Raw genomic sequence first — 13,413 nt, 5'->3', positions numbered from 1 at the left:
CTTTTAAAACTATTAGATACTACTCTTTTGTAAAAGTGTAAAGTCTGAAAAGTTAATAGAGCCGTATAACGACAATGCGAAAAATATACAATACTGTACACATTTTCTTTTTGTGGAGTCGGAAAATGAGCCTGCCAGTTTCCGTAATACCCAAATGAAAAGAAACTGTGTAACTAAATTTCTCGTTAACTTTATGAAAGCAATGTACAACGCTTCAAGAGACAGTCTTGAGGCCAGCGTAAAACCAGTGCTAAACTTTATTTTGCCAAGTGCAAATGTCTAAACATATAACATTTATTCAAATTCAACGTCGCACTTCAAAATATTCATCTTCATTAAATAGATTATTTACAGCGTTATAATAGACTATCTGTTTTCAAATATGTATATATAAAATAACACAAAGTCAGAAGACGGAGAAAACGGCGACCTGATTACGTTTCATTGAATCACCTAATCAAACGCTATCCAGCCTTTGCAACAAGAAACAATACATCTCGAAATACGGCGCCCGTTTTTCGGTCAGCGTGGTTGCTACGCAACAAGCTAATCGTCACATTTAATTGTAAAAGTCCTACGGTATTGTTTCTTATCATAAAGGCATTTGTTCTGTTCGGCATGACCACCGTGTCCGTGCCCCCTTATTTTTTTTTTTTTTTTTTTTCTGAATTTTAAATTCTTTGGGCTGCTTTGACTTAACGTTCTATTTGGATTGAGCACAAATCATGTTCATTTTTCTAATAATTTTGATAGATTTTTAACAAAAATCACTGATGTGATAATCTCTGCAATCAAGTTTTCTTCTAACTTCTGGAAAACTTTGCTTTCTAACATTCTAAAAAACTGTTCTACTTTTAAAAATAGTATCTTAACGACCAAAAAACGCCACAATATCACTTCCAATAATCGACACGACACACAATCGCTTCAAATTTTCTTCTTAAGAAAGTAATGACAGAGTTCTTTCATTGAAAGAAATGCACGGAGCCAACAAGACCGAAAGGAATAATATATCACCAACCAAGAATCTTCTGAGAGACCAAGCACTAGCTTTCGGCGCTAGGATTTCTGGGACCGTTCTAGGTAGCCAGCATGAATTGTGATTGGTTGATGACTTCCCAAGCAATCCAGCACAGAAATCTTTGTGTTAAAAGGTGGCGCGCAGTCTCTCCAAAGTTTATGGAGTGACAAATTGAATAAATAATATAGAAGCTTCCTATCTAGAAATGATGTGAAACAAGCAGCGACTGATGGCGTACAACAACGTCTGAAGCCTCTATACGTACTGTCCGATTCCTAGTCTTATTTTGCTGCGTTGCGGGATGTTATTGTAACAAAATTACCGAGAAACTCAACGAATTGAATGTTATTGCTAAGTAGTCCGATACGAAATTATTAAGTGTGATTTCATTTAGAATTAAGAGTTTTTCAGCTTAATTCCCCTTGCGGACTTCTATGCAGGCGTCGGTTAACAATAAGTATAAAAGTTACGAAAGTAATAACTAGACAAATGAAAGAACAGAAAGGATGTAAGTTCTGCTTTTTGAAGCTGACTTGCTGTACTAGAGGATACTCCACGTGCCGACATTCTGGTGCCCGCATTCATTCCATTTTGCTGCAGATGACCATGTGCGTCTTCAAACGGCACAAAACCCATTCATGGTCCTCACCTGAGGCTTTCTGCTCTGTCGTAATTTACGTCTTCACCATCACTTTAGGGCAAAACCTCATACTTCGGTTACATCTGCTGATCTTCTACATAATAACCAAGTTTTGTCTACCCGTGCCTCAATTCTCGACTTCTCTAAAGGCTTCACTGTAGAAGCTTCCATTATTTTATGTTCCTTTTCGTCTAAGTCGTACTCCTGCTGTCGTTTTTTCAGGCGGCAAAATAAGATAAAGTTTACCATGAGAGAGAGAAGAAAGCAGGCCGCTAAAGGAATCATGATTGTCCAGTTGAGACCTGAAACTGCAGAAATAACGAAAGACTGTTAATCAAGCGTAAAGGAGCTATTCACTCTAAATGAAAACATTTTGAACAACGTTTGTTGTTTGGAAGGGTTCACTGCTATATTTACCCGCATTTAAAGGGTTTCTCTGCCTAGACATAACTGGAACTCCTGAGAGCGCAGACGTCACTGACTTTGAAATGGCTTCCGTTGTCCACGTGACCGTGCTGCTGGTTGATTCACTGGTAGATGACGTTGTTGGCCACGTGATCTTCTCCGTTGGCGCATGCGTCGTTGTAGTTGAATTTGTGGTATGGAAAGCTGTTGACTTTGTAGTTGTAGATGAAATTGTAGATTCTTCCATTGAAGCAGTGGTTGCCATTCTTGTTGCTGCGGTTGAAAGCTTTCGGTTGCACCGTGGATCTTTATAAAGAAATAGAGCATGGTATTTGAGATGAAATCAAAACAATTTAAAGAGCAGATATTGTTAATTTAATAGTGGACGTCAAGACAAACCGGATATATAAGAGGTAATCTTACACGAGGGACCCGATTCTTGGTTAAGGCCCCTCCCCGTCAACGCCGCCTATAATTTTGACAGGGGATTTTAATTGCAATAAACGCCTTCATTTTATTACAAAAAGAAACATTTGTAATAAGGGAGTACCTGCCCCAATATTAGCGTTCAGAACACTGAGTATCGTTTAGTTTTAAGGTGAGAACGATTTGTTTGTTTTGCATGCCAAAGCCTTTTCTCGATGGACCGGTTCACATGTGAAGGCACAAAAAAAATATGATACGTTGGACAGTGCCAACCTCGTTCCCAGGGCCACTCACGACAAGGGAGGAAAAGGAGGGAGGTCCTGGAAACGAGGTTTGGGCAGTGCCACTTTCTCCTAATCATAAATTTGTCAAAACACAGCCTAACCTAAAAGCACAATAAAGCTCCCCCCCCCCCCCCATCAACTCCCAAGATATAGTCATATACCATAACTATTTAGGAAGAAGCAAACAATTTATTTTGAGGTGTTACTAACCTTGAGCGTCTTTACACACAAATATCCGTAGTTTCATGTTGCTTTTCCGGCAGTTTCCTCCTGATTTACTGTAAACTGATCCTCGGGAACCATCTGAAGTTGCTGCAAATTTCAACAGATAAACTGTTACTCTGAAAATTCTCTAAACTATCTGAAGCTTTAAAAATAATAGTTATACAATGAAGAAAATAATATTGGAGGGGCTTGAGGGTAAAATGATGACTGCAATTTGTCAACGGGTTTTTTCTTACTAGGAAATGGCATTTGGCTCATTGGATTGAGAATTGCAAACGAAAAATGGAAATGAAACTGGAATTTGGGCAAAAAGTACGCTGGGAAATAAGAATTGCACAAAATTATGGCTGAGAAATGGAATTTATATCCCCTCCTTCCTTCAGGACCCTCATATTGGAAAGGCAATAGGGAATACGTATTGTAAAAGTTGAACAGCTGAAATTGATTTTATTTTACTAAGAAACTGGTGTAACATTCAAAGCTTAAATAAAACAAACTGAAATGTGGTCAACAGAAAGGTACATGCAAGTTCTCAACGAATAAATACATTTGTATAGCTTATGTAAAGAGAAGCGCTGCAAACAAGGCTGCTATAAAAGAAGACAAGCTAAAATGGCTTTCTACTCTATGGAATACGTACCAATAAAATAATATTCTTTTCCTGGGATAAAAACTTGACTTGAAACAGCGCTGTACCTCTGAAATACCAGAGTGTAATACTTCAGCATCAGGGGGGTGATGCACCGTAGTAACAGCCTACTCCCCTGAGTATAGTCCGTGTTACACCGCTCGTAGCTCTCACGCGACACGATCCATAGGTTTTGGTAGAGTTTGTCTATATCGTTGTTATCTTGTACTTTTTTCATGATAGTCGTCGGGTTTGGACACACGATGTGAATTTTAGACATCGGAAGAACGTAAAGTATATTGTTGTCATTGTCAAACCTGAAACGAAAATAAAGTGAATGATGAGAATAAGCATCGAGCAGAGCTGAACTGCTTAAGCCTGGTTCTCATATGATCGCTCCGATCGTTTCTATCGCATCGATCGTAGTTGCAAATTCTGAGACGATCGTAGGCGATAGAAGAGATTGATATGATCGTCCCTATCGCCTGGTATAAGCAAAGACCCGTGAAAAACAATCATTTTAGCCCTAGATTCAACAGAATGGTAGCCTTCAAAGAAAGAGCAAAACTCGTGGCCTCCTATTTGCTCAGTTATTACAGTTTTACGGCGAAGAAGGGAAAGAGGAGCTAGAAGGATAAAACACGGGCGATCCAAGCGATCGTGATCGCCCCAATCACCGCAGACAGTTAGCGATTGCCCGTGTAATGTTCTCAGTATAATGGCCCCGATCGCAAGTAACTTTTTTGAAGTGACAGAGGCGATAGAAACGATCGGGGCGAGTATATGAGAACCAGGCTTTAGCGAGGCGCGCTAATAACGCTTACAATATTGCGTTACGATAAGGCGATATTGTAAGAAAAGTGATAAGCATTTACGGAAATGGGCAGCCAAGAACTCTTGACCAAACCCAAGCAGAAAGAAAAACAACAAAAACACGGCGGAGTTTAACACGCGATTCTACAAGCATTTTCTCCGGACAATATCTTACGCCCAAAAGTGACCACTGGGTAAAATAAAATGTACAAGCACGATCGATCACAGAAAAAAAAGAGACATAAAAGATTCACGACCACCACAATTGAGTTTAAATTGTTTTGCAGCGCGTAGGATGTTAGATGAAGGGGAATGAAGAGCTATTTCGTGTTCATTCTGACGAACTTCTTACTCAAGAGTTGGTGACTACAAGTGCACGATAAGTATGAAGAACGTTCGGAACGTTGGCGATGAGATTAAAATAACGTTGTTGATCACTGAAGTCGTTTCTCACAAGTAAAAACTTTAAAACGCCTATGAACGGCTCACTTTCGTACACAAAACGGAAAATCCCAAACTTTTGCGAGCAGTACAACAATGTCATCAATAAATCTTTCTAGATGGAGAGAGAGAGACGAAAGGAGGGGTTGTGGGTGGAGGTGGAGGGGTTGTTTGTGAGCTGTCATAAAGAGGACCCACTTCTTCCACTTATGAGATTTTTTACGCAAACAACTTGTCAGCATGTACGTCAAATATACTTCAGGTTAACGTCAGGAAATATTAGCAAAACACTGTTTTCATAACTCAGTCTTAAACGGCTGCTTATTCTAAGCAATAAAAGCCATTTTCCACGGTTGTGTTCCCGGCGAACATAAACACGGTTTCTTGAAATAATCATTCATCGCGTACCCGAAGGTTTAAACTATCTATGCGTAATTTCTCTGTCGCATCTTTAACACAATTTTCATTCGCGTCATATCTTTCATTCTGTGATGTGCGTGAATGCCAGCTATTCATCGCATGACTACAGTAATTAATTAATTAATTCCATAAGTTGCTACAAGACGGTAGTGTTGAAAATCCAACGCGGGAGACAAAAAGAGACGACTTGTATACAATTTCAGAGGAAAAAAGATATTTTGATGTCTAAAAATTACATGCCCCATCGATGAATTGACTGAAAAAACAGATGCTTTCGTCTGGGCGTTCCTATTTTCAGACAAATACACGACCATAAATACACAAGGCGCGTTGTTTTTGTTGTGTCCTTTTCTCGCGTGAGACAGAAAACCATTCAACAGTCCTGGGGGTTTCCTGTTGTTTTTATAACACCTTGGCTACTGGGCGTGATTCAAGTGGGTACATATGATTAATACTTCTGAATATCTTTGTTGAATAGAAACCGATAATTTAATAAAATCAGTTCAACGAGGCGGCTTTACCGTCTTCAACCTTGGAGAACAACCCAGCCCCTTATCAATCCGGAAAACAGGCTTGCCGAAAAAAACTATTGCATGGCTGAAAAAGGAAATTTCCAGGAAAGTGTGTTTTCCACTAGACGCTACGGAGAAACCGCAACGCAGCCAACAACAGACAAAACTTAAAAGAAATTCAAACAATTACAGGAAATCAATATTAAAATGATTGCGTCAATTCATTCATAGATTTCTTTTAATCTTGTATTCGGAAATAATCGGCTGACAGTATTTTATTAGGGACACTTAAAGTCGGCCGCAAAAACATTTACAAGTAATGCCAACAATACTCCGACAATGCGAAAACAGGGGCATTGTGTGGCCGTATACAAACTTGTATATGTTAAATTGAATTTTCCAGAAGAATAAGAAAAAAGAATGACTGGGTAAAAATAAATCACGTTTGATATTGTTGCATTCGGAATCGAAAGAAAACCAAATTTGCGGCTAACTTGCGTGATGTGATGTGCCGCTATCCGTATATAACAACACCTGTGGAATAAACGTAAACATTTTCCATTCATGAATATATTGAGATTCCTTCACGAATCCTTCGGTGTCTTTTGCCGAGAAAGGAAAAAAAAAGGTAATATTTTTCGCTCCCTTTCAATGACGGCCAACTTGTTAAAGCTCTTCACGTAAATAAACTTAAAAAAAGCTATAAAAACCTCACTGTCAGACCAAAAAAGTAGGATGAAAATAGAAACAGCCGCAAGACTTAAGATATTTTTTCTCGTCCAAACTTCTGCTCAAAACCCCCGCACAACAAGAATTTGCGATGATTCATTACCGTAGTTTTGAAATCCTTGGAATTTTTTTGCCTCCCTAGCTTGAAACTGTACATGGGGTTATAGATTTGTCAAATTCTCAGACAAATTAATACCTCCTAAATGAAAACAGATGGCGGTAACCAAAAATAGTATTTATGTGAAATCCAGTATTACCCTTTAATCAAGCTATGACAGATATCTCGTAAAACAGATCATTATCATGTGATTTTATCTTCTACTGCTTGGTTTTAAGGGTCATTGGGGCTCTCCAATACCCAGAGATTTGCCTTTGAAATGTTTCTAAATAAACCCAGTTGAATGCGACAACGTAAAGACTGCTATGCGCGAAAATAACTCAGTCGTTTTTGGCGCGCGTGAGATATTTATAGTTCGATCTTCTGTTAAGTTGGTTGTTGAAAGCGCTGATATAAACGTAAAAGGCAAATGGAAGCAAATTGCAATATCTTATGAGTTAAGGAATCAGATACATATATTATGTTTGCTAAAAGCCTCAGTTAAAGTTATATTCTAAGATAGGTGTTGAGCTGAAGAGAGGAAACCGCGATAAATATCTCTCCACCCAAACATTATTGAAAAATTTATATATATTTTAATAATTGTGAGCATGATTTTGACCAAAAAAAGAGAGGAAAAGAGAATCAGCCAGATCTTCTAATATTGATACCCCGAGAACGCTTTCGCAACAGTACGATTCTCAAGAGAATCGCGGCGATATCTACGACTCACGGTTCGCTTTCAACACGGAAAAGCCATCTTTAAAACTAAGCTTAAGGAATTAACGTACATGTGACCTTTTTCAAGCTATAGGAAAAGTTTTATTATATTCTAATCCTGTCAGATAAGTAGAAAATATTAACGCAGAACGCACGAAATTGTAAATTGTGCAAAACTTCATTCATCCTACGAGAATTTCAGTTAATTCATCGCAAAGCCAATAGTGGTCCTTGAAAACTGAAGCTAGAAAAGTTGTTTATCGTGATTTTGTATTTCGTGAAGGTATTTCTGTAATTCAACCCCTTTTATACAACCTGTACATGACCTCACCAAGGATAAATTTCATTCGCACTGTAGCAGACGGAACTCCGGTTAAGACATAAGCTTTGGACAGGCTTTATCAGACAAATCTGACACCCACTAAACCCAGACATTTTTATTACATTTTGAGCGCGGTGATGGACAAAGACAAACTTATGCAACATTTCAATCAACTCTTCTCTTCCTGTTTTCTTCATTTTGTTTTAAAATGCGGCAGAATTTCATGGAAACAAACATCTCTTGTTTCGCTTGTTGCCGTAGGCTCAACGTTCCTTTGAAAGATCGATTAACATCATAAGTGTTTACAGCCAAAACTCATTTCAAAGCTCTTTTCATTTGTGTACTCTGTTTAGAAAAGCGCTGAAAAATCTATAGTACGACAAATTCCGCCGTCGTTAAGAGTATTCGCCCCTCACAACTTTCCGAACTTTCTGAAAGAGAGAGGGAAAAAAACACTTCTATTTAACTTCGCGCTAAAAAAAGACTGCAATATTGGCAAGGTTTGAAAACAAATATATGATTGCTTATATCGCCCGATACATTTCATTAGTTCATCACTGACAAGTCAAATTCTTTCTTTGGGAATTTAAATCGATATCAAATAGGGTCGAAATAGGGTTTTCGGGTTACCACAAACACTCATTTATTTTGTCCATCACCTTATTATTAGGTTTTAAGGTTATGCTTTTCAAGTGTTTTTATCCAAATCTCTTTTTATCTCCCTTGACGTTTAGCTTAATACGAGTCAAAACAACTTTCATTCTGTTTCCGACTTCTTCCTATAATATTTTGCTATTTTCCACGTTATCATGTGAGTTTTCGCTTTGAAACATGATCCTTTTTCCGTCATAATTAAGGGTTGTCGACAAATCAACTTTGTTATCCTAAGAAACAACAGAATTAACTGAAAAAACATGTGGGGATTTCAAATTCCTAGAGTTCGCAGACTTAATTTTTCGGCAAACAAGATTACCTCAAAAGACAAATCCTAAAATCCGAAGTCAAACGTTTGGCTTTTGTCTCTTATGCCAAGGTAATCAATACTCGTCATTTAGCGCTCCATGGACCGAGCTTCGCTGGCATGTCTTTTGTTAAAGAGAACGCACATTGATTAAACTTAATTTGTGTTGGGTCAGCCCTTACAATTGAATGGGTCACTCGCTTTTGTTTAAAACCACGACGGCCAACAGTGAGTTGAGAAATTATGTCAAGCGGTTAAAGAAAAATTGATCTGAGGATATGAAATAAGCAAATAAAGTTCACGGTTTGTGTCCTTAGCATTGTAACATTAAAACGGCGCTTAAACGTACTTTGAACAAAAACTGCTTTGGTTCGCCTAGGTTTCCCTCGCTCTTGACAAGTTTGAAAGCCAAAGATTGTCGTTCACTTTAAATCTGTTTGCGACCAAAACATGACTTTTATTATGTGGTATTCACTAAATTAAAAGAGCTTGTAAATTAAAAATCTCTAGTGTTCAAAGCTAACTATGTACACATCCATTATTTAGGAATGCTGTCTTCATTACAATATTTTCGTTACAAAGACATCCCATTTTCTTAAGGCGCGTCGCTCGTAACATATCAACATGCTTAGCTTTGCGCTGGCGTAGGCCCACGAAGTTGCAAGGGTCAGTTATCGAATCTTGATTTATTACGTGTCAAACTAATATCATTCTAATTTCAAGAAAGGCTAATAAAATATATCAAGCGTAAAACATTTAATGCACCATATTTTGCTCCGGGGACGCAAAGCGAAGCAAGGCCAATGTAAACAACGCAACATGAAAGAAAGCAAACAAAAACTAACATGGCTGCAAAGAGAAGCCACCGGGTAGAAAGATTTCACAACGAGTCTGTTGCGTAATTTACGCTGAAGACTCGTAAAAATCGCCTCAGACACTGCAATATTGCCATCTCGATAATGAAAATAAACAATTGCGCTACGAAATAGCTTCATTTACGCTAGGGAATAAATTGGTCATCCACAACAAGCGCTGTAGAAATACAATCGCGATAGCGTTAGTTCAGAAGTCTCCGCCAAGCCTGTTATCAGTTACTTTCGACACATTTGAAGATAACAAAACCGCCAATAAGTTTACGGAGTAATTTCCTCGAACACGATCGATCTTGCTGATAACATTGATTGTCCTGCGAGCGTACATCATAAAAGCACCGCACAAACACGTAATTACGTCGGGAAACAATAGAAAATTTAGCTATTTCTATAGGGAGTACAATCAACTGGTGTCAGAAGTTAAAACCGTGAGAATCTTACAAGACAGGCATGAAAAACACGAGATACGGACAACTGTGAAGCCACTGAGCAATAACGACCTTATCGAAAACATCCTTTGAGTCACAGCGCGTAATCTTATTAAATTATTACCCACAAATGAGGAAGGAAAATGTTGACTTACAGTGGATTTTGAGGAGACCAGTGGATCGTTGGATACACAGCACACTCCAAAACTTGGAAAAACACCACAATTTGAGCCAAAAACAGGACGGAGAACGGTTTGCGATGCATCGTGTAGGTTTGCGTCAGATCACGCCAGCCATGTGAAGTGAAATGTCTTTACGGCACAGTGGTTTTTCCCTTAGTTCCGTTTCACAACGGCTGGAGAGACAAATATTTCACAGCTACCTCCCCAACGACGTTAGCGCACCGGAAACCCTTTGGTTCTTTTAATCCTCTTGCCACAAATAGAAGTGTTTTCATCGACGAATATTAGACTGTCATTACAGCTCACTGCATACCAATATGGTCAAAACGTTGAACATTGAGCAGTTGTTGACATGTAACCGTGTTGTATTCAGCGTGCCAGCACACAACCTTCGCGTGTTACCTCTCACCACAAAAACCAGCCCTTTGAAATTCTAATGAACCTTTCCCGCACGCAGATTGGAACTTGACGAGGTCTTGCTCGCGTTTCTCTGTGTGTCCTGCTCGAATCTTGTTTAATACTTAACTGCACTTGACAACATCAGCCCTTTGAAACGCAAAACCACTCATTCATTCGTGCGTATGAGAGGCGTTGAAAACTTGAGTAGACAGATGTTGATTTACAACCAACCTTTCCCCCCACCCCTGAATTATCTCAATCGCACTTGCCCTCCCCTCTCTCCATCATTTTATTACTTACGCCCAACAAAACTCGCGCATAACATTCCAAATGAAAAATCTTAAAAAAAATCATGACAAGGAAGCAACCACGAAGTCTGCTTAAAGACTACTACAGAACATGTGTTAGATTTGTTTGAAACGTTAGCTCAAGCAAGCGATGGATGACCTTTTTAACCAAATCATTTGTATATCGAGTTGTTCCATTTGGTGTGCATTAAGCTTGAACGAAATTATTATTATTTGTAAGCCCCCCTGCTGAATACACCATTACTTTACTGCCCACGAAGCACATGGAATGTATCTGTTGGCCTCAATTGTCTCAATTGCTCCGGAAACCAAAGAGGAATATTTAATTCTAGAAAGTTTCATCCTAATTGGTGAAACCTTTATCCGAGCAAGAAGATTCTGTTTTTCGCGCGCAAGCATTCAATGGTTTAGGCGAATACAGCATACAGAGCATACTACAAGTAAACTCATGCCCAGAAATATTAGAAATAGGTAACAAATGTTGCAATTGAAATGCCCGGTTGTAAAAATATCTTGGTGAGAAACTTCAGGGAGCTCAGTTTAAAACTCAGTGAAACAACTGTCGGGAACTTGTATTCAAGCCCAAACAGTGAGACATTTGTAGTCTGAAAAGCTACAGACATAAAAACATTGCGTGTAATCAAAAGTTCCATATCTTTAGAGCGTTTAGTGCAAGCTTTTATTCTAAAGCAACGGAGGAGAAAAGAAAATTGATCTCATAAATTTCTTTGCTACATCACTGCGTGGCTTTATATTCCCTGCTGCGTTTTGAATTAGTTTAGAAGAACGGTTGGGCTTTCATGTTTTCTGCTGAAATTATGATCGATAGAGTTGTCATGCAATCTGTTTAGAATTCACGCAAAACACTGGCAGCTTGATAAATGATTTGTTGATCAGTTTTAATTTCGATGTTATTTATAGCAGTGCTCCTGAAAATGATCCTGTTGAAAACTTCATATGGGATCGCTTTTCCCGCGTACCCTAATTCTGAAATCCTTCAACTAAAGTATCAAATTACAGAGATAGAAAAGAAAAGGTGTCCAAATGGATAGAGGTTTAATCGTGCGATAGTGCAAAAAATAAAAGTTGTGCGTAACTATTTTACATCTTTCCTTTATTAATTTTTCGCAGCGAAAAATTTGCTTCCAAAAGACCGAATTGACAACCCCACCAGTCACCCCTCCCCTACCCCCACACCGTGCGCCAAAAAGGCTTCGGATGTTTTTGTACAAAGTTATGTACATTTGTGTTTGATATGAGGTAAAGTTTTTCTGAAAGCCTGACGTTACACTGTCTCCCAAACCCTACGTATAGGACCCGTGGAGGGGCTCAGAAGCAGAGCCTGAGCTATCCCTTAATTCGAAAACCGTGGAAAGTTCCTGATTTCCTTAAAAATGCAATAAAATAATTGACTCCCCCCCCCCCCCCCCCACCACCACCACCACCAAAAATAGGGAACTATTTCAAATCGTTTTGAATGAATCTTTGTCTACGAACTGACACTCTTTGACAGTATTTTTGTTTTTGTTTACCAGGAGCAGTTTCGGGGCTTGGCCTACTTCAAATCTAAGCCCGCCCCTCATATTAAGCCATTGGTGCCCAAAATATTATTTGGATCAGCACCAAAGATCCTCTTAAGATTTTATCACTGAATATTTGTACGTCAGAATTTAGTATTTAAATCAGCTGAGCTGATATCAACATTCATCCTGATTCTCTCAAGTTCTCCCATACACTGCCGGACAGTTAACCTGCACCACTTAAAAAGCTTTATTTCTATTCGATCGTGCTTTAGACTTGGGGAATTGTTGTTTTCTTTGTCTATTTCGGAGGTGGAAGCGGAATCTTGAACCATCAATAGGGAACATAATTCTATTTGTGTTTAAAACGTGGGAATCATGAATAACGGCCATAACGGAGATGGCTAAAACAATCATGAATAAAAAATGAATGCGTCTAACGATATTGGAGGCTTGTGAAGGTGGAATGTAGCAAACATTAAACTGATAGGTCTTATTACTAAATAAACCCGGCGGCGGACCCCCCCAAGCAAAAAAAAAAAACACGCCCCAGAAAGCGGCGAGCGACAGCGCAGCCGGGAGATGTGTCGTGTGACCAATCAATCAGTGGTTTATTTATTACTAAATCTTAACAAATATATCCCAAAAGTGACCTGAAATAGCATTCCCGAGCTATTCACAATTTTCCGGGGGACCCCCCTATAGGAAAACAATGCCGAAAACGTGAATGCACCCCTGGCTTCACATCTTCATCCCGTACTAACTTTACTGTGATTAAGTATGTTACACACAGTGAATATTTTAGAAATAATGTGACGACTAAAGATATTTTTCATCGATTTCTGGCATAATTCCATGCCATAAAAAAGGAGTCTCTGTTGACATGGAACCGAAATGCGCAACCACCCTGTTAGCGAAAAACAACAGAAACTGATAATTTTGAAAACTGGATGAAAAGAGTGAAAAATGAATCATGAATATCGAAAAAACAAGACAGGAATCCAGTCCAGTGATTCTGCTTCCACCCCCAACGTCTACTGTTTCGCTTGGCCAAAGCTAA

The 13,413-nt window shown here is 38.8% G+C and overlaps 1 protein-coding gene across 1 annotated transcript; it reads right to left on the bottom strand.

The window, feature by feature from the left end:
- Positions 1-239: 239 nt before the first annotated feature.
- Positions 240-10,695, bottom strand: LOC144644748 (uncharacterized). The gene is made up of 5 exons (XM_078504268.1): positions 10,100-10,695; positions 3,642-3,946; positions 2,987-3,088; positions 2,079-2,372; positions 240-1,969 (listed from the first exon to the last, which is right to left on the bottom strand). Exons 1-5 carry the CDS (start codon positions 10,207-10,209, stop codon positions 1,728-1,730), a joined length of 1,053 nt encoding a protein of 350 aa, XP_078360394.1. The 5' UTR covers positions 10,210-10,695; the 3' UTR covers positions 240-1,727.
- Positions 10,696-13,413: the final 2,718 nt, after the last annotated feature.

Source organism: Oculina patagonica, chromosome 2 (assembly GCF_052425735.1).
Source record: "Oculina patagonica isolate OP01 chromosome 2, crgOcupat, whole genome shotgun sequence".
NCBI lineage: Eukaryota > Metazoa > Cnidaria > Anthozoa > Scleractinia > Oculinidae > Oculina > Oculina patagonica.
This window is presented reverse-complemented; position numbering and strand designations above follow the sequence as displayed.